The 27138-nt window shown below is 43.6% G+C and overlaps 1 protein-coding gene across 1 annotated transcript in view; it reads left to right on the top strand.

Annotated features, from left to right (window-relative positions):
• Positions 1-3153: 3153 nt before the first annotated feature.
• The window catches only part of LOC139265142 (mastermind-like protein 2), a 127994-nt gene continuing 104009 nt past the window's right edge, over positions 3154-27138 (top strand). The window contains exon 1 of the mRNA XM_070882056.1: positions 3154-3380. Coding sequence (XP_070738157.1) covers positions 3327-3380 — 54 coding nt within the window. The 5' untranslated portion in view covers positions 3154-3326. The remainder of the gene's footprint in view (positions 3381-27138) is intronic.

The following is a 27138-nucleotide window of genomic DNA, read 5'->3' on the forward strand; positions in this document are numbered from 1 at the left end:
ATTCAGCAGCGGAGGACAAAGGGTTTAATTAGGAGGGGGAGAATAGAGTATGAGAAGAAGCTTGCCGGGAACATAAAAACTGACTGCAAAAACTTCTATAGATATGTGAAGAGGAAAAGATTAGTGAAGACAAATGTAAGTCCCTTGCAGTCAGATTCAGGTGAATTTATAATGGGGAACAAAGAAATGGCAGACCAGTTGAACAAATACTTTAGTTCACGAAGAAAGACACAAAAATCCTTCCAGAAATACTAGGGGACTGAGGGTCTGGTGAGAAGGAGGAACTGAAGGAAATCCTTATTAGGTGGGAAATTGTGTTAGGAAAATAGATGGGATTGAAAGCCGATAAATCCCCGGGACCTGACAGTCTGCATCCCAGAGTATTAAGGAAGTGGCCCTAGAAATAGAGGATGCATTGGTGATCATTTGCCAACAGTCTATCGACTCTGGATCAGTTCCTATGGACTGGAGGGACACCACTTTTTAAAAAAGGAGGGAGAGAAAACGGGTAATTATAGACCGGTTAGCCTGACATCAGTAATGGGGAAAATGTTGGAATCAATTATTAAAGATGAAATAGCAGCATTTGGAAAGCAATGACAGGATCAGTCCAAGTCAGCATGGAAATTATGAAAGGGAAATCATGCTTGACAAATCTTCTGGAATTTTTGAGGATGTAACTAGTAGAGTGGACAAGGGAGAACCAGTGGATGTGGTGTATTTGGACTTTCAAAAGGCTGTTGACAAGGTTCCACACAAGAGATTGATGTGCTAAATTAAAGTAAATGGTATTGGGGGGGGGGTAATGTACTGACATGGATAAAGAACTGGTTGGCAGACAGGAAGCAGAGAGGTGGGATAAACAGGTTCTTTTCAGAATGGCAGGCAGTGACTAGTGGGGTGCCGCCGGGCTCAGTGCTGGGATCCCAGCTATTTACAATATACATTAATGATTTAGATGAAGGAATTGAGTGTAATATCTCCAAGTTTGCAGATGACACTAAGCTGGGTGGTGGTGTGAGCTGTGAGGAGGATGCTATGAGGCTGCAGGGTGACTTGGACAGGTTAGGTGAGTGGGCAAATGCATGGCAGATGCAGTATAATGTGGATAAATGTGAGGTTATCAACTTTGGGGGCAAAAACACGCAGGCAGAATATTATCTGATTGGCGGCAGATTAGGAAAACGGGCGGTGCATGATATATCAGTCATTGAAAGTTGGCATGCAGGTACAGCAGGCGGTGAAGAAGGCAAATGGTATGTTGGCCTTCATAGCTAGGCAATTTGAATATAGTAGCAGGGAGGTCTTACTGCAGTTGTACAGGGCCTTGGTGAGGCCTCACCTGGAATATTGTGTTCAGTTTTGGTCTCCTAATCTGAGGAAGGATGTTCTTGCTATTGAGGGAGTGCAACGAAGGTTCACCAGACTGATTCCCGGGATGGCAGGATTGACATGTGAGGAGAGGCTGGATCGACTGGGCCTGTATTCACTGGAGTTTAGAAGGATGAGAGGGGATCTCATAGAAACATATAAAATTCTGACGGGATTGGACAGGTTAGATGCAGGAAGAATGTTCCTGATGTGGGGGAAGTCCAGAACCAGGGGACTCAGACTAAGGATAAGGGGTAAGCCATTTAGGACTGAGATGAGGAGAAACTTCTTCACTCAGAGAGTTGTTAACCTGTGGAATTCCCTACCGCAGAGAGTTATTGATGCCAGTTCATTGGATATATTCAAGAGGGAGTTGGATATGGCCCTTACGGCTAAAGGGATCAAGGGGTATGGAGAGAAAGCAGATCAGGGGTACTGAGGTGAATGATCAGCCATGATCTTATTGAATGGTGGTGCAAACTTGAAGAGCCGAATGGCCTACTCCTGCACCTATTTTCTATGTTTCTATGTGACAGATTAGTAAAAGGGGAGGTGCAAAGAGACCTGGGTATCATGGTACATCAGTCATTGAAGGTAGGCATGCAGGTACAGCAGGCAGTAAAGAAAGCAAATGGCATGCTGGACTTCATTGCGCGGGGATTTGAGTATAGGAGTAGGGAGGTCTTACTGCAGTTGTACAGGGTCTTGGTGAGACCACACCTTGAGTATTGGGTGCAGTTTTGGTCTCCTAATCTGAGGAAGGACATGCTTGCTATTGAGGGAGTGCAGCGAAGGTTCACCAGACTGATTCCCGGGTGGCAGGACTGACATATGAGGAAAGACTGGATCGGCTAGGCTTATACTCACTGGAATTTAGAAGAATGAGAGGGAATCTCATAGAAACTTATAAAATTCTGACAGGACTGGACAGGTTAGATGCAGGTAGAATGTTCCCGATGCTGAGGAAGTCCAGAACCAGGGGTCACAGTCTAAGGATAAGGGAGAAGCCATATAGGACCGAGATGAGGAGAAACTTTTTCACCCAGAGAGTGGTGAACCTCTGTCACAGAAAGTTGTTGAGTCCAGTTCGTTGGACATATTCAAAAGGGAGTTAGATGTGGACTTTACGGCTAAAGGGATTGGGGGTATGGAGAGAAGGCAGGGGTGGGATACTGAGGTTGCATGATCATATTGAATGGCGGTGCAGGCTCGAAGGCCCAAATGGCCTGCTCCTGCACCTATTTTCTATGTTTCTATGTTAGATGACCGGAGACCAGCTCTGCTGCATGGACCTAGCATGCACACATATCGCAGTGTGGGCGAGCCTGTGCTGCCCCAGGGCCCATGCCTCAACAACAGTGACTACGTTTCAAAAGTGCTTCATTGGCTGTAAAGCGCTTTGGGACATCCTGAGGTCGTGAAAGGCACTATATAAATGCAAGCCTTTCTTTCTAAATGTATTAATGCCATTACCCTCAACCACTCCACGCAGCAGCGAATTTCACACTCTAAACACTTTCTGGGTAAAGACGTTTCTGCTAAATTCCTTATTAGATTCATTGCACAGTATGTCTCATTGCTCCTGTCACAGCGAGAACTACGATGCCCAGAATGCTTTCTGGGAGAGCGGCTTGCGCAAGTCATTGGCGCACATCGCCCTTTTCCGAGATCTCTTGTGCCTCCCTCCCTCCCCTCCCTGACGCTGTGCGGGATCTACCCTATCCAGCCTGAGCCGGACCGCCAGCTCCGCCCGCTGCCCAGGAAACTGTGGGCTGATGTTAATGTACTCGGCAAGATTCAAGGGAGACAGAGAATTATCAGCAGCTGCCCCGCTCAGCATAACAAGCCGCGGGCGGAATGAACTTGTCTGAGACTTGACGAGGGCAGTAGCAGCAGCTATATTCCGTTACTCCTCTTCTTCAAAGTGGATTTTAAGACTGGGCGATTATTGCAAGATGCTGCTCGTCTCGCAGCGAGTCGAAGCTCCTCGCATGGAGCAGCACATCTCGGTATGTCGAATCCCAACTTGGGTTTTAAAAAAAAATCTTCGGCACGGGCTTTTCTGCTGGTAAGGTCGACCCGAAGATTGAGAGAGAGATTCTGAGAGAGAAGCATGATCTGTAGCTGGTTTTAGTTGAAAAACCTCCAAAGGCTGGAAGAAGCTGAACCCTTTCACAAACAGCGTTTGTTCTGCCAATAATTCAGAATAGGGAAGTTTGTCGTTTGTAAATCGCGATGGTTGATTTTTTTTTAAAGGCAGTGCAATCTCAGTAGGTTTCGCCAGCTTCATCCCCCCGGGGGCACTCTCTCCAGTCACATTCAGCAAATGTTGCGAAAGATGTGTGTGTGTGTGTGTGGATATATTTCCTGTTTTTGTCTATTGTGATCCATCTCGGCGTCTGGCACCTTTTAGTTTATCTGTGTAATTAATAATCTGTTAGCAGCTTCCGATTCAAGAGTGAAGCAGAAGGGGAAGGAACTGGAGTCTGATTTATCCGGGATTAGCATTGACTGCACAGGGATTAAGGAGGATTTTTATTTTTTAAACTAGCAATAAACTCGCTTCTATAAACATTGTTTTTTTTTGCGTTGTCCTCTGTGTGTGTGTGTGTAGTTGGTAATTGGCAAGTGGTTATTTGTGGATGTGTATTTGCCAGGGTTCTTTTGAAGGTGGCTGAGTTTGAGGGAGCCAGTCCCGGGATTTGTGCTGCTGGTAACAAGCCCCTCTTTGTCTCTCATTATCAGTGGGGTGTCATCCAGGCACTTGTCTGAGGCGGGGAGGTTACCTGGGACAGCCGGCCATGAACAAGGATTTAAATGTATTTTTAAAGGAATGAAGCCTCGTAGTTAATTTAAAATTTCCACACACAGACGCGAAAGGGCTGCGTTTTTGTTGTCAAACTGCAGCGGCGCTTTGCAAATTTTGTTTTATTTCTGGAATGCACGCAATTGGCGTTTTAGAAAACATTTTTTTAAATGTTAAGATAATGTTTGGTTGTGAAGTTAGATCACGGCAAGGTGGTTGATCGTTCTGATGGATCATTACCCAAGGTTAACACGGGATTAACTCCAGTTTGATTTCTCAAACGCGAACAATTTCTAGACTAGAGCAGAACTGTGTTGGAGATGTTTTAACAACCGCCAGTGCCTGCTAAACCACTGGGTTTACATCAGTTCTTAATTCCAATATGTGGCATTGATTTTTTTGTTGTTGTTGTTGTTGAACAAAACAAGGGAGAAGGGCTGAAATCCGGGGGGCAACGCGGGACAAACGGGTTCATGCTGAAATCTTCGGAAACTTGTGGGTTGAGAAAGGAAAGTGACAGAAAACCGTCCCCTCGTTACAGTGTAAAAACAAGCAACATTTGTAAGCGGCTGGTGGTGAGGCTAATGGTGTCAACGCGGGGCGAGTTTATGGTAATGAAGTTTGTAAATAGACTGCGCGCTGATGGAAAGGGGTGCCGCGGAATATTGAGTCAGAGATTTGAAGTTGGAAAGCGGGTCACTTTTACTTATTCATTCAGCCATGTGACGGCGGTTTTTGCTGTTGCCCGTGCAATGAGACAATGCCCTGAATGTACGTCACATTTACAATCGAGCTCCTCTTGCCCCCTCCAGGAAACCACGCGGAATTGGAATATGAACTCAAACATGAGCGGGGGCCATAAAATAAAACAACAGAAGAAAAAGCCAGACAGTGTTTAAAAACATGCCCAGCCACCCCTTCTCCTGTCTAGCCTTGCCAACCGATGTGTTTTCATACGCAGGCTTGGACTAAGATCTCTGTAAGGAACTAATTCCACTTACCAAAAAAAAATGATTTCAATCATTTGTAAGCTGATTGTTTTTAAACCCCTGCCTGAGATGTAAGGAGGAGGCTGTGAAACTGAGTTGAAATGGACATTCACATAACCGGTGCTGCAGCTTGAATATGCTGATGTTTCTAATAATCCTGTTTATCGTCCCTTGTGCATCAAACGCTATTGTATTTTTTTTAAGTGAGCATTACGCAAATGCTAGTGGTTGACTGTTGAGTGGTGTGAATTGTAGGCAGCCTCATCAAACACAACGGGGAAAGGATACATAAAAAGATGCTTATAGTTTTGTATTTTTTAAAAGAGAGAACGGCTCGGTAGTTTCCCTCTCTCTCTCTGTCCCCTCTCTCTGCCTCCTCTCTCGCTCTGCCTCCTCTCTCTCTCTGTCCCTCTCTCTCTCTTTCTGCCCCCTCTCTCTCTTTCTGCCCCCCTCTCTCTGCCCTCTCTCTCTGCCCCCTCTCTCTGTGTCCCCCCCTCTCTCTCTGCCCCCCTCTCTCTCTTGCCCCTCTCTGCCCCCCTCTTTGCCCCCTCTCTCTTTCTCTCTCTCTGCTCCCTCTCTCTCTCTCATCCCCCCCTCTCTCTCTCTGCCCCCCTCTCTCTCTGCCCCCTCTCTCTCTCTGCCCCTCTCTCTCTGCCCCCTCTCTCTCTTTGCCCCCTCTCTCTGCCCCCCTCTTTGCCCCCTCTCTCTGCCCCCCTCTTTGCCCCCTCTCTCTCTCTTCCCCCCTATCTCTCTCTGCCCCCTCTCTCTCTCTGCCCCCTCTCTCTCTCTCTGCCCCCTCTCTCCCTTCTCTCTCTCTGCCCCCTCTCTCTCTGCCCCCTCTCTCTCTGCCCCCGGCCTCTCTGCCCTCTCTCTCTCTGCCCCCCTCTGTCTCTACCTTTCTTTCTCTGCTCCCTCTCCCTCAGTCCCCTCTCTCTCTGCTCCGTCTTTCTCTGCCCCTTCTCCCGCTCTCTCTGCTCCCATCTCTTTCTACTCCTTCACTCTCTGCTCCTCCCTCTCCCTCCGCCTCCCTCTTTCTCTCTCTCTGCTTCCTCTCTCTCTGCTTCTTCCCTGCTCTTTCTTCCTCTCTGCCCCTCGCCCTCCCTCTCTCTCTGCCCCGTCTCCCTCTCTCTCTGCCCCGTCTCCCTCTCTCCCTGCCCCGTTTCCCTCTCCCTGCCCCCTTTCCCCCTCCCTGCCCCCTCTCCTTCTCTCTCTGCTCCCTCTCCCTCTCGCTGCCCCATCTCCCGGCTCCTACACCCTCCCTGTTTCCTACACCCGCTCCCTGCTCCCACTCCTGCATCGCGCCAACTAAGGCACTAAGCAGCCAACTGCAGCATGTGGGGCCAGACATGGCGAGGAGACTCCATGGCCTTGAACCTGGCTGTGACCAGCTGCTTTCTCCCAGTAAAAGGAGCATCTGAAGACCAAGAAGGGCGGCAGCAGGCTCGGTGCGAACAAATATTTACTGAACCTCGGGTATGTGGGGCCCTGCCTCTGGAAGTATGCGTGGGAAGCAACGGTGGACTGAACACACAACTCCAATTTAGGAAGCATTACTTTTTCTTTTTTTGAAAAAAAAATATATGTAATGTTTTCCTGCTGACGTGCAAAGCGATTGCAGAGCTGTGTGGGTTGAAAACGTCACTGACCTTCCAAATGCATTAGGCGGAAGTATGTTTCTACCGTTGCTTAGCGAAAATCAACAAATAGACTGGCTTTGCAGTGTCAATATTTCCCCTTGTTTGTGTGTCTTGAGCTCCCCCATTACAGTAGATTATCGCTCTCTCTGGGCTCTGATATGAACGGGCACTGTCTGTTTTTTTTGGACTAAATAATATCCACGATGACTTTAACTGATCCTGCCTCCTTTCATGGGTCAGTGCTAACTGTAACACGACACTCGGTCTAAGGAAAGTCGTTTGTGAAGTTTCACCTACCGCTTAGCACTGTTAAACAGGAACCAGAATGTGTGCTGTCTGTGTAGTTAAAGGAACACTCTCATGTTTGGGCCAAAAAGCTGCCAATTAGCTCCAATGTCCCAATGTGTTGACTTCATTCTCCTCCCTTTGGGTGTTGCCCAGATTTGCGCTAAACTTTCACCTGTATTCAAGTGCACCAGGGAACAATCTTGCACCACTCGAGTGTGGCACTCCAGATTCTGTGCTGCTGCTTCTTACTTTACTTCCATTGAGATTTATTCTGCCTCACATTTTGTCTGATTGCACTCCTGTGAAGCGCCTTGGGATGTTTTCCTATGCTAAAGGTGCTATATAAATGCAAGTTGTTGTTGTTGTCCTGGATGTTCTTCTAGTTCCTGGCCCACTGCCAGGCGTTTGGTCAGCATGTTGACAATACTACCCCATGCATACAAACACACATATACAGGGCATGTAGCAAACAAATAGGCTCATTGTAACAGCTCTGGCCGGACACTCAAATCCACTGGTTACTTATATAGAGTGGCAAAACACAGCAATATACACTCACATCACTGGCACTGCCTGGAATTAGTCTCTCGGGCACTTTTACAATCCACTAAACTTCACTCGCTACCACAATGTACCATGCACAGGAACAGGAAGAGGCCATTAAGCCCCTTGAGTATATTCCACCATTCATCTGTGATCTAACTCCATATACCTGCCTTTGCCCCATATCCCTTAACACCTTTGGTTAACAAAAAGCTATTAATCTCCGATATAAAATTAACAATTGATCTGGCATCAATTGCCATTTGCGGAAGAGTTCCAAACTTCAACCACCCTTTGTGTGTAGAAGTGTTTCCTAATTTCACTCCTGAAAGATCTGACTCTAATTTTTAGACTATGCTCCTTAGTCCTCAACTCCCCAACCAGCGGAAATAGTTTCTCTCTATCTACCCTATCTGTTCCCCTCAATATCTTGAAAACTTCGATCAAGTCACCCCTTAACTTTCTAAATTGTATACTGTACGATGTAGATTGTATGAATGTAACGTATAGGTGTAAGCTGTAGATCTGTTGGTAGAACTCATCTCTAAGTCAGAAGGTTGCCATCCCACTCCAGAGATGTGAGCACGTAATCTAGACTGACACTCCAGTGCTGCACTGTCAGAGGTACCATCTTTCCGACGAGATGTTAAACTGATGCCTGGTCCATCCTCCCAAGTGGATGTAAAAGATCCGATGGCACTATTTCAAAAAAGAGCTCAGAAGTTCTCTCTCGTGTCCTCAAACAATATCACTAAAATAGATTATCTGATCATTATTACATTGCTGTTTGTGGGAGCTTGTTATGCGCCAATTGGCTGCCGTGTTTCCTACATTGCAACAGTGACTAAACTTCAAAAAGTACTTTATTGGTTGTAGAGCACTTTGGGACGTCTGGTGGTCATGAAAGTCACTATATAAATGTAAATCTTTTATACATTGAGTTGTAACCAAAGAGCTTTTAGGTTTAAAACAAAAGCTGGCCCCTTTATTCTGGCAAAGAACTTAGATGCACAACTGCAGATATTTCTGGGCTCTGGCATGGTCACCATGTAGCGACGGGAAGCTCAAGGAGTCCATTCCACCCCATCAGCGAGGTACCTCATTATCACTTGATGCTTTACTTACAGTCTGGCTGATTGGAAGAAGACTTGAATTGGAATGTCCAGAGATGCTGGGAATGGAACTAATGCATGGCAAGGTTGTGTATTTTTTTTTGTATTCCGGGTGCCATAACTGGGTACAGAATATTTTCCTCCTGTACCCCTGTACAATAAAGTACATTGTCAGACAGTAATATGATGCCCTCCATCTTATGTTCTGCTTTGGGAGCAAGTTGCTACTTGAAGAGTGTCTGAGATTAAATTCAGTTGGTGTCAATACTCTGAACTAAATTAGATGTGGCATGTAAAAGGGGGTATTTGTCACCAAGTTCAAGATATTTTATACGCGTCTAGACAGATAAGAGATTACAGCACTGCTGTTAATGTCATGTTGTTGTTTATAGGCCCGTGACAGTCAGTTGTTTTTCTGTAAATTGAATCAAAAATGGTTTTTTTCCCAGGGGTTGGATGTGAACATCAGTATGCAGAGCTTCTGAACTTGAGAACTGATACTCAGAAATATTCTGAAAATGGTGATAAGAAAAATGAGTTAGGAAACCATTTCAAGGCAGCGGTGGAGCAAAACAGATTGAAATGCAACCCTTTTCATGAGTAAAGCTTGACTTGTGTAGAGATTTTGCTCACTGTTTAGTTACAAAGAGTTACAGTGAAATAGTTTAATTCGGTATACACTGATTGAGGTGGGGATTTGTTGCCACATTCATTTCAATTGGCCCTTCCTTGTAATGAAGGGAAAGCTAAAATACAATTTACAAATTTGCAATCTATTTTGTTCTGCACCACAACCTATACCAACTTTGTGGAGACCAAAACTAGGGGCCATCAATATCAGATAGTCACTAATAAATCCAATAGGGAATTCAGCAGAAAGGTCTTTACCCAGAGACTGGTGAGAATGTGGAATTCACTACCACAAGGAGTGGTTGAGGCAAATAGCATAGATACATGTAAGGGGAAACTAGATAAGCACATGAGGGAGAAAGGAATAGAGGGATATGTTGCTGGTGTTAGATAAAGAGGGATGGAAGGTGGCTCATGTGCAGCACAAACCCCGACATGGATCAGTTGGGCTGAATGGCCTGTTTCTGTGCTGTACATTCTATGTAATTCTATGAATACTTGTGGCTGGCTCGTTTTTCTGTGTATAATACAGAAGACGTACTGAGAACAATCTGCCCACCAAAGGCAGGCCTGTATCCTTGTGATTTATTATGAATTAGTATGACACCAACCATCATTCTAGTCCTCTGCATTTTGTCAAATTTGTATCTAGAGCCAGACCAGTTTTGGTGTTCTTCTCCTGAATGTTTCTAGTTTACACCATTATATCTCCAGAATATTGGCAATTCAGGCTTTTGGGGGATTTTATGTAACAGAGAGAGGTAAAGATTAAAATGTCTCAGACAGAGAAATAAAAAACATATTGCCACCCATTTGTCTAGTTTAACCATTATTATTTTAAGTTCAATGGTAATTCTTAAATTTTGAATGAATAATCATGTTTAATGGGTATAATTACAAGATAGCTTGATCTGAGTAGAATAGATAGGTGTTTCTAGGAACAGATACAATGCAGAGAGCACGCGTAGACAAAGCCATATGTCACTTGCTAGGAAGAGAAATGATCAATGAAGAAGGACTGGTTACTATGGATCACCATAATAAACCGGTTCTCCTGTCACTCAAAGGTAACCTTGGTAACACCGCCGAAGTGCAGGATGTTTTTTTGAAGGTAGCAGAATCACAGACTAATGCAGTTTGCCAGGCACCGAATTCTTGTTTTATGCTTCTGGCTTCGAACACCAGCTTTGAATCAATCACTTAAGGACAGAACACATCTACATGGTCCTGAAGGTTATTTCTGGCTTTCAAGCCCGAAAATTGAATTTGCAAACCTTCTGCCCTGACACCCTTTGCTAATCTTTGACCCAACTTTTCACTTCTTGTGCTATTAAAGCTCAGTTTTGCATCGATGTTGCATCGCAAGAAGCTGTAGGAAGAACTTTGAAATTCTTCTAATTTAACTCTGGCTACCGTTTGGCAGACTGCAGCGTGCTCGGTCGCATCTTGGTCTGCAAGTGACCAGTTGTGAGAACATTGTTCCAATGCAGCATCCTGCACTGCTGCCCATCTTTTTCACGTGATTTCCCCAAAGTTTGCTGATCAAGATTTGTCTGCATTCAAGCATTAGAGGTGACTAGATTGTTGATGTAATTTTTTTTAAACTTTGGAACCATTCCTAACAGCAGATCAGCGCATTCCCAAGAAATTTAAAAAGTTAGCCTCCAAACAAAAAGGGGGAAGCAAGCAAGGATTATTTCTGGCGTTGATTGTTTTATTTCTCTCATTTGTACATGCATTCCCTACCAGACATAGTTCTAGGTCAAACGCTGTTACTATACTTATCTCGAACCTATTACTGGTACCATATCTCTATTAACAGCCTGCTAATTGAATTACAGCCATACGCACGCTGTGTGTTCAGAGCACTAGTTTTCCTTGAAGATAATTAGTTGAGAATGACCCTCGGTAGTTCTGCTGATTAAGTAACAGGAGATGTCACATTGGAAGATGTACCGTGTGCCAAAGGTTAAGAACGAATTTTCTTTGCCCTAGATGAAACTGTGTGTGTAAGACGGGGTGAGCCTTGTAGTCTTCAAATGTTGCTTCCATCTCTAAAATTGAAAATACTGGGTATACACAGCAGGTCTAGCAGCATCTGACAAATTCAGATCAACACGTCAGGTATAGACCCTTGGTCGGAGCATTTTGGCTTTCTCTTTGTCGGTTCAGGTTTTTTTGTAGAACTTTTCACCTTGGCCCCATTAGATTCATCTAGTTGAAGCAACGTTAAAATCGCATTTCAGTCCAATTTTCACCCAGATCATGTTGACGACGGAAGTCCCAAGAGTCAGGATTTAATCAGCATCGGAAGATTGCCTTTTTTTGGGGCCTTCTACTTTGTGATTTTTTTATTGGTTACAATAGTTGTTAAAAAGGTGTTAGTTGACCTGCGTTCTGCCCGCAGTTTAAGGCATGAGATATGTACAAGACTCTGCCAGCTGTGCCAAGTGCAATTTCATCTATACCTGCATCAGTGCTTAATCTGAAGCAAGTCTCCTTAAGGAAAAGCAATCAGTGGTCAGGAATTCACATCCCTGCTGAACTTGCCAATAGAACTTGGGGCAGCCTCATTTTGAATCATGTCCTTTCACAGAAGGATTTTTTTTGTGGGACTGACTAGGAGTTCAATCAGTTAACAATATCCATTTAAAAGGGGAAAAATAACTGCGTAGCAACTTTAAATACAGCTGGGATTATTTTTGATAAAAGTCCTCCAGTTTCCCAGATTCCACGGTACAATTGGCTGAGAATACTGGCGTGCTGTAATTTATCTGACGGACCAAACATTTTTATTCTCTTTTCCTGCATCCCTCCCCCTCCCTTCCAAGATCACATAAAAAAGGTATTGGGAAAGCGTAGATGTCTAAATTGAAAATTCACCTGTTCCAGTTGATTTATGGATTATGCATGGCCGTCTGATTCCAGTTAGGGAGGAAAAATTGTCTTAATGAAAATCAGCCCAGCAGAAGTTTTTAATTTACCGACTTCTGTAATGTTTGTGGCAAAAAAGGTCCTTGGAAACCGAAATCTAACCTAGCAATTTGGTAGTGCATGCAGCAGGCTAATAGTCACTTGTTCCATGTCCAAACTAGCAGGACTACAGCAGCGAGAGCAGCATAAGGTTCTAATAAACCCAAATTGCCCTTCCACATTGTTTGTTGCTTCAGCTGCATCGAGCCCGTTACTGCAGCTTGATATGTCCCTGTAGTTTCCTCACATTTTACTGTCACATGTGGGCCAGTCTGGCGCGGAGGGGGAAAAACATGTTTAAATGTTGTAATAAAGGTATTGCAATGTTTTTCAAACAAAAGCCCTTCCTACTATGTTAAATAACTGGCTTTCCACATTCAAATCGAAGCTAAGGCTCATTGCTAAAGTGAAAAATGTCAAAGCATTTAAAATGTAGTGTTAAAGTGCTGCAGTAGAACTATGAAATCCCTTTTCATGACTCCATTATTTCAGCATTGGTTGATTTACAAAAAAAACCCACCTTGATCTTTTCTTTAACCAAAAAAATGAATGGATCCTCAAAGGCATGAGTTTTGAATTACATTCTGCAAACCCTCCTTCCAAGTTAGAAATGGGTACAAAGAGATCAGATGTCAAGGAGGCAGATAATCTGCTAAATCTTTCAAAGGTCAATTTCTTTGAAGTAATTTGCATGCAGGTTACAGCCATGCTCATGTAAACCTTAGTTGGGTGGAACTGACTGATTTGCAGTTGGAAGTTAAACTATTGTAAAAATAAACCCGTGGCATTCCAAATCCCAACCTGTTTAAAGAATCTACTAGTCCTTCGCTACAAGACTTCGCAATTCCAGATTCGCTTCCATTTCCAAGTCCTGTTTTATAAATGTAAATTTAACAAAGACATTACCTCCTCTTTCTTACAGGAGGATACAGGGATAATAAATTGTCTGGCTTGCGGAGAGGCCGAGTTCTAGATGAGCCTCAACACTTAGAGTGTCCGCTATGGCTCCGTGGGCAGCACTCTCGCCTCTGAGTCAGAAGGTTGTGGGATCACGTCCCACTCCAGGGACTTGAGCAAATAAATCTAGGCTGACACTCCAGAGCAGTGCTGAGGGCGCGCTCTACTGTCGGAGGTTCTGTCTTTCGGATGAGACGTCAAACAAAGGCTCAGTCTGCTCTCTCATGTGGACGTAAAAGATCCCATGGTACTATTTTGAAGAAGAGGAGTGAAGTTATCCCCAGTGTCCTGGCCAATATTTATCCCCTCAATCGACATAACAAAAAAACAGATTATGTGGTCATTATCGCATTGCTGTTTGTGGGAGCTTGCTGTGCGAAATTTGGCTGCCGCGTTTCCCACATTACAAACAGTGATTACACTCCAAAAGTACTTAATTGGCTGTAAAGCGCTTTGGGACATCTGGTGGTTGTGAAAAGCGCTTTATAAATCCAAGTCTTTTTACCCCATCCTCTTTGAGGGGGCATTCGCCAGAGTACATCTGGGCATCTTCATTGACTCTGCTGAGCCTGCTCACTGTGCAACTGGGGGAAAGCAGACCTTTACCCCGCCCGCCAGTAAAGCGAGTGGGCTGGGGGATGCTGGAAGTGTTGGCTGAGAAAGTCAGCAAGACAAGTGCTGGAGCAAAAGGCAAGTTGCAACCAACAGCTGTGTGGCCTTTCCACCTGATAAAAGAACTCCAAGTCCTGAAGGGTTTGTGTTATCCGTGCCCTTCTGTTAGGCTAACAAGTATCACATCTGCCATAAATCGTTCAAGGTTTAAACTGGGCAGCGAAGAATTCGAGTAATTCGGTCAGACAATAAGGAGGGAGGCGGCCGAGCACTGATGGCTTACACTAAACGCATTCAACATGATCTTCTGTGTTAAAATGGAGTGAATATAAAATGTAGCCTGACAAAGCCATGGATGGTATTTAGCTTTTTTGGCTAATGGCAGCTTAAAGCTGATTGTCACTGGGAAAGGGAACGCATAGAAGATGCTGGTACACATTAGGTGGATGATAGATGGGAGGATGGGCTCGCCGCGGATTACCAGGATAAATAAAAAGATGTGCCGGTGCCGGGGACAACTTACGGCTGTTTGTTATGTGTCACTTATACTGTCAGTTCAGTGCCGATCTGCTTTTCCCCAGAAGGCTGTCTAAATGGGATCTTTTCGTGCAAATTGCAGGCTGTGCTGACCTACTTCGGTCTTGTCCCCGTAGGCTGTTGCAGGCTGCACGAGTGCATTGTGTGGAAATAAACAATCAGAGCGGGGCTTGGACTCTAGCTGTTGAAACACTACCTTTAATTAGAAAGCGCAGCTCCTTCAGAAATGTTATGCTGATAAATATTGCATGCAATGAAAATATCAACCAGTATTTAATTGGAGTCGTAGTATTTCTATTCGAATCGCTCATATTGGCTCAACATTGTTAACTTGAAACTGGAAAAATCTGTGGATCCAATTACGTCTAAAGTAACGCCTCTGAGTTTGAGGAGTGTGTAATGCATCACTATATTCGGTCTATAAGTACAATCCACCCATTCCTGAGTCGGGTTGAACTGCGTTTATGAAATTTTCCTTGGTTCTACCTCATACGTGGAAATCAATCTAGAACAGGGACCAATTCATTTAGATGATATTAAGCTTCAAGCACTGCAGCATTTTAACACTGTAACGTATATCCTTTTTCATTCAAGTGACTTAAATTACGAAATGTTTGGCACACTGCTCCGGTTCTGCATATACGGTCCTCGCTGAGATCATCTGTGCAGTATGTCGAAGAGGTGCCTTGGTTGATTTTGAAATGTAAATTGTTTTTTCTCAGTGCTGGGAAGGCCGATTGAAGTGTGGAAAACAGCAGCCAGATCTGATCAATGGCTTTGTTAGGAAGGAGGTGTCGAGCTGGCAGAAGCTGGACACCAGAGCTTGTAACAATTTGGCAAATTTGCATGGAAAACAATTAAGACAAATTTGTGTGGCTGCCTTGGGCCTCCACCATCAATGAGATTTGCACGATTCCCGGCCTAATTAGGCGAATGGTTTGGCAAACCTGGAGGAAAAATTAGCCAAGCAAGCTTGTGGAACTTCAAGCAATTGGTTAACTTTTAACTTCCATTCTGCCGTCTGAAGCCACTGTGGAAGCTAATTTTGTCCCTTTTCATATATCTCGTACTTTACCGTGACCTCTGTATCTCATACTTTGTTAGTCTGCTGAGAGGCTAATGTATTGTACCCGTAACTGCTTTAAAACGAGTCAGTGTAAACAGCTCTCCTTCAGTCACACTAGCTGTTTAGCCGAGTGGCAGCATGTTATATCAGACCTATCACGATGAGAGATCTTTCCCTTTCTCCAATTCTTCTCAGCTTGTCTGTGGGGATTTTGTTTTGCAAGCAAGACTGCTGCTCTATTTTGTTAATGACTGGAAACAATGGACATTGACCGTGATGTTGTATTGCACGGGGCAGAATGTAACATTGTTATCAATGTGAGCACGCTTCTTTCATTTTGAGGAAATGTATCCAAACACATGGGCCTTTTAAAACTATGAAACGCCCAAACTGTTTCAACGCTGTGCCTCCTTTTGAATTCGAGTGTAATGTATGATCAGCCTGTAGTCTTCGGTGGCCAATTTCTAACAGTATTCTTATTTTTATTTGACTAAATGTATTGTGCTTTGTGGAGAGATACAACTGGCCTGTCAGTTACATCCAGCCCATACTAGGACAACAGAAGTGGATCTATAATCATGTCAGTGAATCTGCTTTTGCAATAAATATAGCTTGATAGGTCGGCGAGAGTGATCCATTAGCGCGTGCCTTTCATAGATACTTTGCAAAAGGTTAATTTCCGTGTAGCAGGTGCTCCTTAAAGGGAGGAAATGAAAATATTGTTTTGTTATTTAGCAGCTCTTAATTTTATATACTTAGCCGAGCCTGGCAGTGATTCAGATTGTGTGTGTGTATGTGTGTGTGTGCCTTTTGTCTGTGACAAAACTGGTATTCTGTCTTGAAGCCAGCCTTGCACAAACTGTGCTTTCTTTGTAAGCTGAAACAAAGCTGAACGCTATATTGTTTTCCCTGGTTCACGTCTCTGTGATGTAGTGGCTGCAATAAAAGTGCCTTTGTTTCGTGGTCCAGCATCTTTCAGTAACCAGCCCATTTTTAAATGCCTTGTTTCACACTCGGCTCATTTTCTTTTCGTCCCTGGAATGCTGTGAAGTCTCCCTTTAGGGGGCGGGGGGAGTGGATTGCGAATTTAATTGGAAAATGCAACTCCAAGTGTTTTTCCTGTTGTCAGTTTAACACAATATATAATATGCTAGGATGCTTGCTAACCAGATGAGCAAACTGGGTTATGTTGATGCTTTGAGCATCCTGACCACTGCCATCTCACAATGGATGTGATTACAATGGTCAGGATGAGACATTCGCTCTCCCAGGTGCACATAAAAGATACCATAGCACTATTTGAAGATGAGCAGGGGAGTTCTCCCCGTTTTCTGTCCAATCTCTCTTAGGCAATCCCCCGGAGTCGAGGATGACTAGCTTCCACACTAATATGAGTTCTAAGGTGACTGATGAGGCCAATGTGGGATCTACAGTCTCTGTTACAGGTGGGGCAGGTGGTGGTTGGAGGGATGGGTGGGTGGGGTGCTTGATTCCGCTGTTTGTACTTGGTTTCCGCGTGCTCCCGGCGAAGAGACCCGAGGTGATTGACGCCTTCCCGGATGCTTCTCCTCCACTTTGAGCGGTCTTGGGCCAGGGATTTCCAGGTATCGGTGGGAATGTTGCACTTTTTCAAGGAGGATTTGAGGGTGTCTTTGAAGCGCTTTCTCAGCCCTCCTGAGGCTCGCTTTCCATGTCGGAGCTTGGAGTAGAGCACTTATTTCTAAAGAGATTATCTGGCCATTTATCTCATTGCTGTTTGTAGGAGCTTGCTGTGCACAAATTGGCTGGCATTTTTCCTACATTACAACAGTGACTACACTCCAAAATGTACTTCATTGTCTGTAAAGTGCTTTGGGATGTCCTTCTCTCTCTTTCTGTCTGTCTTTCTCTTTCTTTCTCTAGCATCACTGAGATTTGAGACGCCCCACTAGGAATTTCCCTACAATTAGGAAGTAGGTTTTGTAATATCCAACCCACTTAGGAGCTATGCTTTCAGAGACTGCAGTCTCTGCATCCTACCTCTCCACTGCACTTCCATGGCAATTAAACACTTTGGGCGGCCTGCCTGAGATGCTGCAAGTCAAAGACCTCACTTATGAACCATATTCCAGGCTCAGCGATCAAATCCGTGGAAGGCCGATTAATGGAGTTGCCCAATTAATCAGCTTCAACAGATACATTTATGACATATATCTGTGTTTCCACACTCTGCATGTTTACACATAACAGAGAACAACATTTTTGCATGTGTTTCTGTTAACAGTTGATACAAAAAGAAAGACTAAACTTGCATTTATTTGGGCTTTTCATGACCATACGATGTTCTAAGGTGATTTACAGCAAATTAAGTACTTTTGAAGTGTAGTCACTGTTGAACTGTAGAAAATGCTGCAGCCAATTTGCGTATAGCAAGTCCCACAAACAGCAATATGATAATGACCAGATAATTTGTTCTGTTAGTTGAGGGAAAAATATTGGCCAACTCACCGGGGAGACCTCCCCTGCTCTTCAAAATAGTGCCGTAGGATCTTTTATGTCCACCTGAGAGAGCAGATGTAAGTTTAACGTCACTTGTGAAAGGCGGCACCTCCGACAGTGCAGCACTCTCAGTACAGAACTGAAATGTCAGCCTATATTAAGTGCTCAAGTCCCAGGAACCCATGAACCCATGACCTTCTGACTCAAGAGGAGAACGTGCTACCCACTGGCAAGCTGAGGTCAGTGGTAATTCAGGTTCTGAGTTAGCGGATACTGGCTGTGAGATCTGCCCCTTCGGTGGGTCTAGGTTACAGTAACCCAGAGCTCCTAATCTTGTCAGTTTATAGATAAAAACAAAAATTGAGTTTTACAGCACCGCAACTTCTGTTTGCCTGTTGTTTTTACTTGTATTCTAATTTGTCAAATTAGCCTATTTCCTGTAATTGGAATAGCATCTATTTACAATATAATGTCACAAAATCCCCAAAATGTTACTAGAAAATAATTTTACACTTTTTTAAAGCTCAATGTTATAAGGTGAAGAGTTCAGGTCCTGTGGGCGAGGGAATGGGCTAAATCTTGGTCTGCTTTCCCATTATAAGCCCAGATCAATTCCATTTGAAAATTCGGGAATTCTTCTGAGGTTGGTGAAGGGAGGAATGTATAAAATCCTGTCTATTCTTAATTCAACATTGCTCAGTTCAAATTAACTGATTCATTTCTTTTGCACTAAATTTTGGCTTTGCTGTGCTATTTGCATTGCTTAATTCAAATTATTGGATAATTAGTGCAAACATAACTTGGAACTATCAGGGGTAGACTACAATAAAGACCTCTCTTTAAAGCAGAGCAAAATGAAAAGTGCTAGTATCATATATTCAAGAGAATTATTACATGTAGCAGTCTTTTTTGTTTGTGCTCTGTGTGTCTGGTTGTCAATGTTTGAATGTCCCTCAGTGAATAAATCCTTTCTAAGTGCTGGTGTTTCAAACTTGGGCAGCAGATTCTTATTAGCATTACCATGGCTGAAGTCTTATCACATTCTAGATTGAAGGTCATGGTAATGTACTCCAACAAAATGTAATTGTTGTAATACCACTATAGCCTGGATGATTCAGGAAAAGTACTGAGATTTTCATGGTGGAAAAAAAGCTTGGACTGTGTAAATAGTTAAATAACTTCAACTTTTTACAATCCTGGATAGGATACAAGAAAAGGCTTATCATCTGATTTGTCTCGGTCTGTCTGCATCTCTCTCTGTGTAGCCGTGACTCTGTCTTGTTCTTTCTCTGTTTCTCTCACTTTTATCAATACTTTTATCTTTTAGTACCCCTGTGAAGTTTCCTTCTCCTGTTGAGCTGCAAAGATACCATCCTATTGTTTCACCTGGATTGTCGGAGACTGGTTTCCGAACAGTAACTCTCTGTGTTTCCACTGCTAAATCTGGATTTTATTTAATTCCTGCAGCAGTAATGTGGATTTGTGGGGGGCAAAAAACAAGTGGATCCGTGATACTGCTGTTGGCATTGAAGAACCTGATTTCACAGTGTAAAGATATGCCAGTGTAAAAATGACAACAATATTCTCCTTTCACCTTGCATCATCACGATGTTGAGATTAATTGCAATCAGTTCCTCAGGGATACTCACCACTATACTATCACATGAGAGACCAAGGTTCAATTCCCCGATGGGGAGTAAATGTTTTTACGGACCAAGAGCTGAAAAGTGGGATTAGGCTGGATAGCTCTTGGTTGGCCGGCGCTTACACGATGGGCCGAAATGGCCTCCTTCTGTGCTGTAAATTTCTATGATTCTATGATTACGACTCATTGCATGGTTTTCTATTTTAGTTTGTATTTCCCCAGAACCTTAAAACAATGGGACTGGTATGGGGGGTAGTTTTCAGCTTCAGGGCCCATGTGGTAATCTGGCGGAGTGCATGTTGATTCCATGGTAGAACCTGTCCGATTGTTATCCCACTGAAATAAAAAAACATACGAAAATGATGGACAGGAAAAGACCACCCTGGTCCATCAAGCTTGCCGCACACCATGATGGCTAAAGCATCATGACTAGACACTTCTTCCCTTCCCCACGCCGCACCACACCCCACCTCACAGCCATGTAATCTTCTGGGAGAGGCAAAAAAACAGAAAAAAAATCTAGGACCAATAAGGGAAGAAATAAAATGAAAAATCCCTCCCGACCGCCTCAGGTGATTGAAACCAGTCCAGGAGATCACATGGACCACATGTTATCTATAAAAACACTTGCCTTCTAAATCAATTGGATGAAAATCGGGCAGGTTCTACAAATGTGGTGGCGGTGGGGGGTGATTTGCTCTACCAGATTAGTGCCCAGGCGGTGAAGATGTAAATTTGCCCCATTATCTCTCCCAGTCTTTCCTTCCTCCTCCATTAACCAGGTTCTTAAAATGCCTCGTTCGGTGTCCTACAATCACCAATTCCTGCTTTGTCCCATTTCTGTTTTAGTCTTGCATTATGGGCCTCGGCCTCACAATGCTAAAGGAGGGACGCATAACTAGCAGTGTTTTATTATTGAAGCCTTCCTGCTAACCCATTAGCCCAAATGAATGGTCTGACACCTGAGGTTTAAAGCGATTAGGCGCTAATGGAGTTCATTCAAAACAAAAAAAAAATCACTAGCTGTTTAACCAACCTGCCCTCTGCATTAATGAATGCTGGTTCAAAAGCTGTTTGAACAGCACCACTCGTAAAGGTATAAAATTGGTTGTTTTAAACATTGCTGTTGCTAAATGATTTCATTGGACGTCAGCACTGAGCCAGAGACCGAAGTTCGTGCAAAACTACTTCGAGCACGAGTTTATCCAGAGACTTGAGGGAGTTAAAGGAACTGAAGTGGGCTCAACGTTGTTTACCTTTTCCCAGAAATATGATGTAACCAACACGTAGAACTCCAACTGAATTGATATCTTACAGCCAAATCCTTCCTTTGTTAAAGATGTCTGGAAGTATTAAAGCATGTTCTGGCTATTCCTAGACATTCCATAGGCCCTAATATCAAAACATATTTTGATGTTTCTGACATGGTGGAAGTTCAGACCAGACGTCTGATCCTTTCTTTTTGTACAACTAATCCACACTCTAAAGTAGTTCTTCAAAACTTGCATAGTGCTGAAGAGTAGAGACGAAAACTCTTGGGGTCAATGTTTGAAAGATTTGTGTACAGATCCAATCCTGATTCCAATGGTTTCCATGTGAGTGTCCCTAGTGAATTCAGACTGGGGCCGCACCCCCAACCTTGCCACTTGGAGCAAAATCTGATGTAACCTTGGGAAACCAAATATACATTCCAACACTATCATCAGTGAAAATAGGAAACAATCAAAAGACAAAAATGTTTTCTACCCATTAGGTCGGTTACAGAAATAACCCGTTTGTTGCCGTAATTCAACAACAACTTGCTTTTAATGTAGAAATATGTCCCACACCACTTCACAGGAGCATAGCAAGACCAAAATTTACACCGAGCCAAGGAAGGAAACATTAGAACAGGTGATCAAAAGCTTGTTCAAAGAGATAGGTTTTAAGGAGCATCTTAAAGAAGGAGAGAGATTTAGGGAGGGAATTCCAGAGCTTGGGGCCTAAACAGCAGAAGGCACAGCCGCCAAAAGTGGGGCAAAGGAAGCGGGGATGGACAAGAGACCAGAATTGGAAGAACGCAGAGTTCTCAGAGGGTTGTGGGGCTGGAGGAGGTAACAGAGATCATCACCATCATAGGCGGTCCTTCGAAACAAGGATGACTTGCTTCCACGCCAAAAAAAAAAGGATGAGTTCACTGGTGTTTCAAATGAAGAACCCGAACTGCATCCTCGAGGGTGGAAGATGCCTGTGTGTGGATTTTTTTTAAACGTGTGGTGGCCGTTGCACACCAGCCACCACACGGGCTTGACAGAGCTAGGTCTTGGTCCAGTGGCAAGGATTCCCCAAGACAACTGGAGACCTGCTCTGCTGCTCTGCTGCACACATATCACAGTGTGGGCTGGCCCGTGCTGCCCCTGGGCCTCTGGCCCCGAACTCACGCCTCCCCTGGGCCCCGATCACATCCCTCCACAGTCCCTCACAGCTTCTTCACCCCGATCTCGCCGCTCCTGCTGTATCTGCCCACGCTCCAATCATCGACTTGGACCTTGCTGATGTCACTGTTCGCTGCCGTTGCCCTTTGCACCCGCTCGCGCTGTATCTTGCAGTGGTACGCCTCCACGCTGCTCCTGGGGCCACACGCCGCTCCTTTTATGGCCCTGACCTGCCAGAGATAGGGAGGCGGTGAAGCCATGGAGGGATTTGGACACAACAGTGAGAATTTAAAATTCGAGGTCGAGAGCCAAAGCAGGCCCGCAAGCACGGGTGATGGGTCACTCACTACCCATTAATGCATTGGGACAGAGAAAATGGTGCTTAAGTACAGGATCACTAAATATATTCAAAAAGGAGTTAGATGAAGTCCTTACTGCTAGGGGGATCAAGGGGTATGGTGAGAAAGCAGGAATGGGGTACTGAAGTTGAATGTTCAGCCATGAACTCATTGAATGGCGGTGCAGGCTAGAAGGGCCGAATGGCCTACTCCTGCACCTATTTTCTACGTTTCTATGTTTCTATATGTCCGGTATCTACTCGGCCTAAAGCTGAACCTATCCAATTTGTGAAAAACCGAGGTATTTGCAATGAAACCTTAAAAAGTGTCCTTTTCATCCCTTCAGTTTGGTTTAGATTTTGTTGCTTTTGCACGAAATGGGTACAATTACAACCTGGAATTGCAGAAACTGCTCAAGGGCCAAGAATTTTCATCACCTAATATATTTTATGCCCAATTTCAAAAACAGACTGCCCAGCATGGCATCGGAACTTGGAATGGAAAGGGTGTCTCCGTGGGCTAGCAGGCCCTGATTTACTCAGGGAGAACTCTGAGCTTATTTTGACGAGACTTGGCTGTGATTCACTGTTGCCTCTTCAAATACCAGTGACTATGACTGTTGGTGGGAGGAGATGATGTCATGCCACCAGCCTGTTGAACAGTAATGTATATGTGCTTCTAATTGCTTTTAGCTTTTGCTGCAACTAGTGTTTCTGAGGGGGTAGACGGCAAACAAACAAGGACATAAAACTTCCAAAACCCAGTGAGGTATTGTCATGTTTTAGCCACCATTGAAAGCAAGAGAGAACTCACATTTATATAGCGCCTTTCACAACCTCAGGACCTCCCAAGCAAAGAGAGAACTCACATTTATATAGCGCCTTTCACAACCTCAGGACATCCCAAGCAAAGAGAGAACTCACATTTATATAGCGCCTTTCACGATTTCGGGACGTCCCAAAGCACTTTACAGCCAATAATGTACTTTTGAAGTGTAGTCACTGTTGTAATGCAGGAAACGCAGCAGCCAAATTACGCACAGCAAGCTCCCGCAAGCAGCAATGTGATAATGACCAGATAATTAGTTTTTTTTAGTGATATTGATTGAAGGTTAGCTATTGGCCAGGACTGCGGAGAACTCCCCTGCTCTTCTTCGAAATAGTACCATGGGATCTTTTACGTCCACCTGAGAGAGCAGGTGGACGTAAAAGATTAACATCAGTTTAACATCTCATCCGAAAGATGAATCAACTGAACAAAATCCTGCAGAGGAATTAATTTTCTTGTCTTGGTACATGCCCACCTACTACTCTGCTTTAATCCTGTTGATTTTGTTTGCCACACCTTTTTAATCTGATAATAGACTGACCGTTTAAAGTTGCAATTATTGGCTATAGACTGAAAATTAAAGATGGGGGGAAAACACTTTCTAGGTTTACAAAGGAGCAGGAGTAGGCCATTCGGTCCCTTGTGCCTGCTCCGCCATTCAATTAGATCATGGCTGATCTGTATCTTAACTCTATTTATCTGCCTTGGTTCTGTAACCCTTAATACCCTTGCCTCAGAAAAATCTATCAATCTCAGTATTGAAGTTTTCAATTGACTTGGCTTTTTGGGGGAAGAGGGTTCCAGGTTGTCATTACCCACTCAGTGCCTTTAAGCTGTCTAATTTAATAGGTGTGAATCTGCTAGTTTTTTTTTGTTGATTCAGAAGCCATTAAAAAGCACTTGAGATATGAATTAAGATGGTCAGAAATGTCTGTTAGGATTGGTTGCCATGTTGATTGGCTCAAAGTGCCCTATTCTTCCTCACGTTCAGTTCTTCAGATTCTATATAGTATGGACAGGGAGCAACTCAGTTGTCATTTGTGCAAGGAAATAGTGCGTTTCAACACATTTTGTTGTTTGACAAATCCAAATTTTTGTCTCTTGCTGTTTTTTTTTTAAAAAGCCTGACTGTTACGCCACCTGCAATTCTTACTGTAAATTGACTCGCGTGCGTCATTACAATACGATTAAATCCGAGGTTTTTTTATGGCGTTTTGTAAAGCAGCAGGCACTTGAATGATGGGTGGTGGGGGAGTTTTTCAAATAGGTTGCTGATTAATAACAAGATTATTGAGACAGGAGCATGCACTTATGACTAATTATTGCTGCCTTCATTTACTATAAGCCTATTGTATTAAATTAAAATGTATTTTTACCACTCTCTCCATGTCTGAAAACTTTTATTTTCAACCATGAGGTGACAAAATATTTATAATATCTGCTTGCAAATTTTAATTATAATATCTGCAGGTATCACCTGTGGCTCAGTGAGTAGCAATCAGCCCTCTTGAGTCAGAAGTTTGAGTCCCGTTCCGGAGACTTGAGTGCATCATTTAGGCAGACACTCCAGTGCAGTACTGCGCTGTCTTTCGAGTGAGACGTTAAACTGAGCCCTACCTGCTCTCTCAGGTGGATATAGAAAGATCCCATGACAATATTTCGAAAAAGACGAGGGATGATCCTCCCCTCTGGTGGCCAGGCCAATATTTATCCCTCAACCAACATCTCTAAAATTGATGATCTGGTCATTTCTCATTGCTGTTTGTGGAAGCTTGTTGTGCACAAATTGGCTGCCGCTTTTCCCACATTACAACAGCGTCTACACTTCAAAAATATTTAATTGGCTGTAAAGAGCTTTGGGATGTCCTGAGGTTGTGAAAGGCGTTATATAAATACAAGTTCTTAATGAAAAAATTCAAAGTTTGTCAACGAGATGTCATTAATATTAAAATCAGATATGGGGAAACTTTATTTTTTGTTTGTTTCTTACAAAGGATCACGGGCCATTCTTCTGTTTGGGCCTTCTCAGTTCTCTTAGGATGTAGAAGAAACAACAGAATTGGGTGTAGCTGGAAAAGAATCTGTAATTGTGCAGTGAGTGGGAGTGGCAAGGGTAATCACAAAAACCAGTAAAGCAGAGAGGAAGCAGCTATCGAGACATGCGTGGCATCTTCCTTCCTGTTCCCAGTAGCTGGAGATTTCGGCCTGTGTGGCCTGTGTCATTTCAGCTAACTGCAGTTTTTTTTCTCGTAAAGGACAATTAATAAGAATTTCTGTAGGCTGCAATTTTACGGTAAAATGGTTCGTAATTTTTGAACCTGGAGTGAAATATTACAGGCAATTGCCAGGCAAGGCGGGGTGGGAGGATATCACTTTCCAGCAAGTGTTTGCTATAACCAGAGAGAACTTTATTCATTAAAGAGACTGAATTTCAATTTTTAACCTCTGTGGGATTAAGTACCAAACTGATTGAAAGCTGAAATGAAGTGTTTGGAATCTCCCCACTACTCTTATTGTCCGACAACTGTGTGATTTCACTCTCAAGGACCTTTTCATTTCTGTTTTCTTTTAAAGAAACCTGCAAAATTCAGATGGGGATTTCACCAATTTATTTTCCATTGTGCCCTCGAAGCAAAACGTTTTCTTTACAGTTCTGTTACAAATACAGGAGAAAACCAACAACTGCTGATTCTGGAGGTCTCGAGATTGAAATTTAAAGAGACCTGCACGCAATAAATGAATCCTTCACACATTTGCCATTTAACATAGAAACATAGAAAATAGGAGCAGCAGTAGGCCATTCGGCCCTTCGCGTCTGCATCGCCATTCAATATGATCATTGCTGATCCTCTAGCTCAACACCATATTCCCACTTTTTCCCCATACCCTTTGATGCCTTTTGTTTCTATTAACATACTGTCACTGATAGCAGCCAAGAGTTCACATGGTGGTTGAACCATTTGAGTATGGTGTTGCCAAGACCACATTATGCACCCAAAGGCGACACGAGGGAAAACTTTTTTTACGCAGCGAGTGGTTAGGGTCTGAAATGCACTGCCTAAAAGGGCGATGGAGACAGATTCAATCGTGACTTTCAAAAGGGAATCGGATAAGTACCTGAAGAAAAAAAAGCTGCAGGGCTACTGGGGAAAGGGCGGGAGAGTGGAACTGGCTGAAGCGCTCTTGCCGAGAGCTGGCACGGGCTCGACGGGCCGAATGGCCTCCTCCTGTGCTGTAACCATTCTATGATCTAAGGCTGAAAATAGCACTTGTGGGATAATTACAAACTTTTTAAAATGTATTTAGTTTTGTGACCAAACATAAGCAATTCGTTCAGTAAAAGGGAATTTTCAGATTGACAAACTCCTGAAAGAACGTGCTCTGAAACCACTGCAGTGTTAAGCCACTGGAGTATGTTTACTCAGCAACAGGTGTCCCATGTAATGCAAGTGAAATTTATAACATGGTTTTCTTTATTTTTAGGTGAATCTTAGATTAAACAAGGGCAAGTGATTTGTTATCCACATAGAACCTTTGTATTTTTGCTCCCCCTGGGAAAAATTATCCAAATATGGTCAGAAAATCGCTCCACACAGGTGGAGAGATTTGCAGGATGCGATTGCATGTCAAATGACTTGCCCTAATAATAACTGGGATCGCCGGATCGAAGGCCCATATTTATTAAAAGTTTAAGAAAAACTGTTAACTTTTATCTAACTTTTATAAACCTTTATATCTTTTGCCCTACTATTGGAGGATGCGCCTTCAGCCATCTAAGCCCTAAGCTCTGGGATTCCTTCCCTAATCTTCTCCACCTCTCTGCCTTTCAGATGCTACTTAAATCCTTGCTGTTTGACCAAGCATTTGGTTACCGGTCCCAATATCTCCATCTTTGGCTCGGTGGCAATTTTTGT

This window comes from Pristiophorus japonicus, chromosome 6 (assembly GCF_044704955.1).
Source record: "Pristiophorus japonicus isolate sPriJap1 chromosome 6, sPriJap1.hap1, whole genome shotgun sequence".
Classification (NCBI taxonomy): domain Eukaryota; kingdom Metazoa; phylum Chordata; class Chondrichthyes; family Pristiophoridae; genus Pristiophorus; species Pristiophorus japonicus.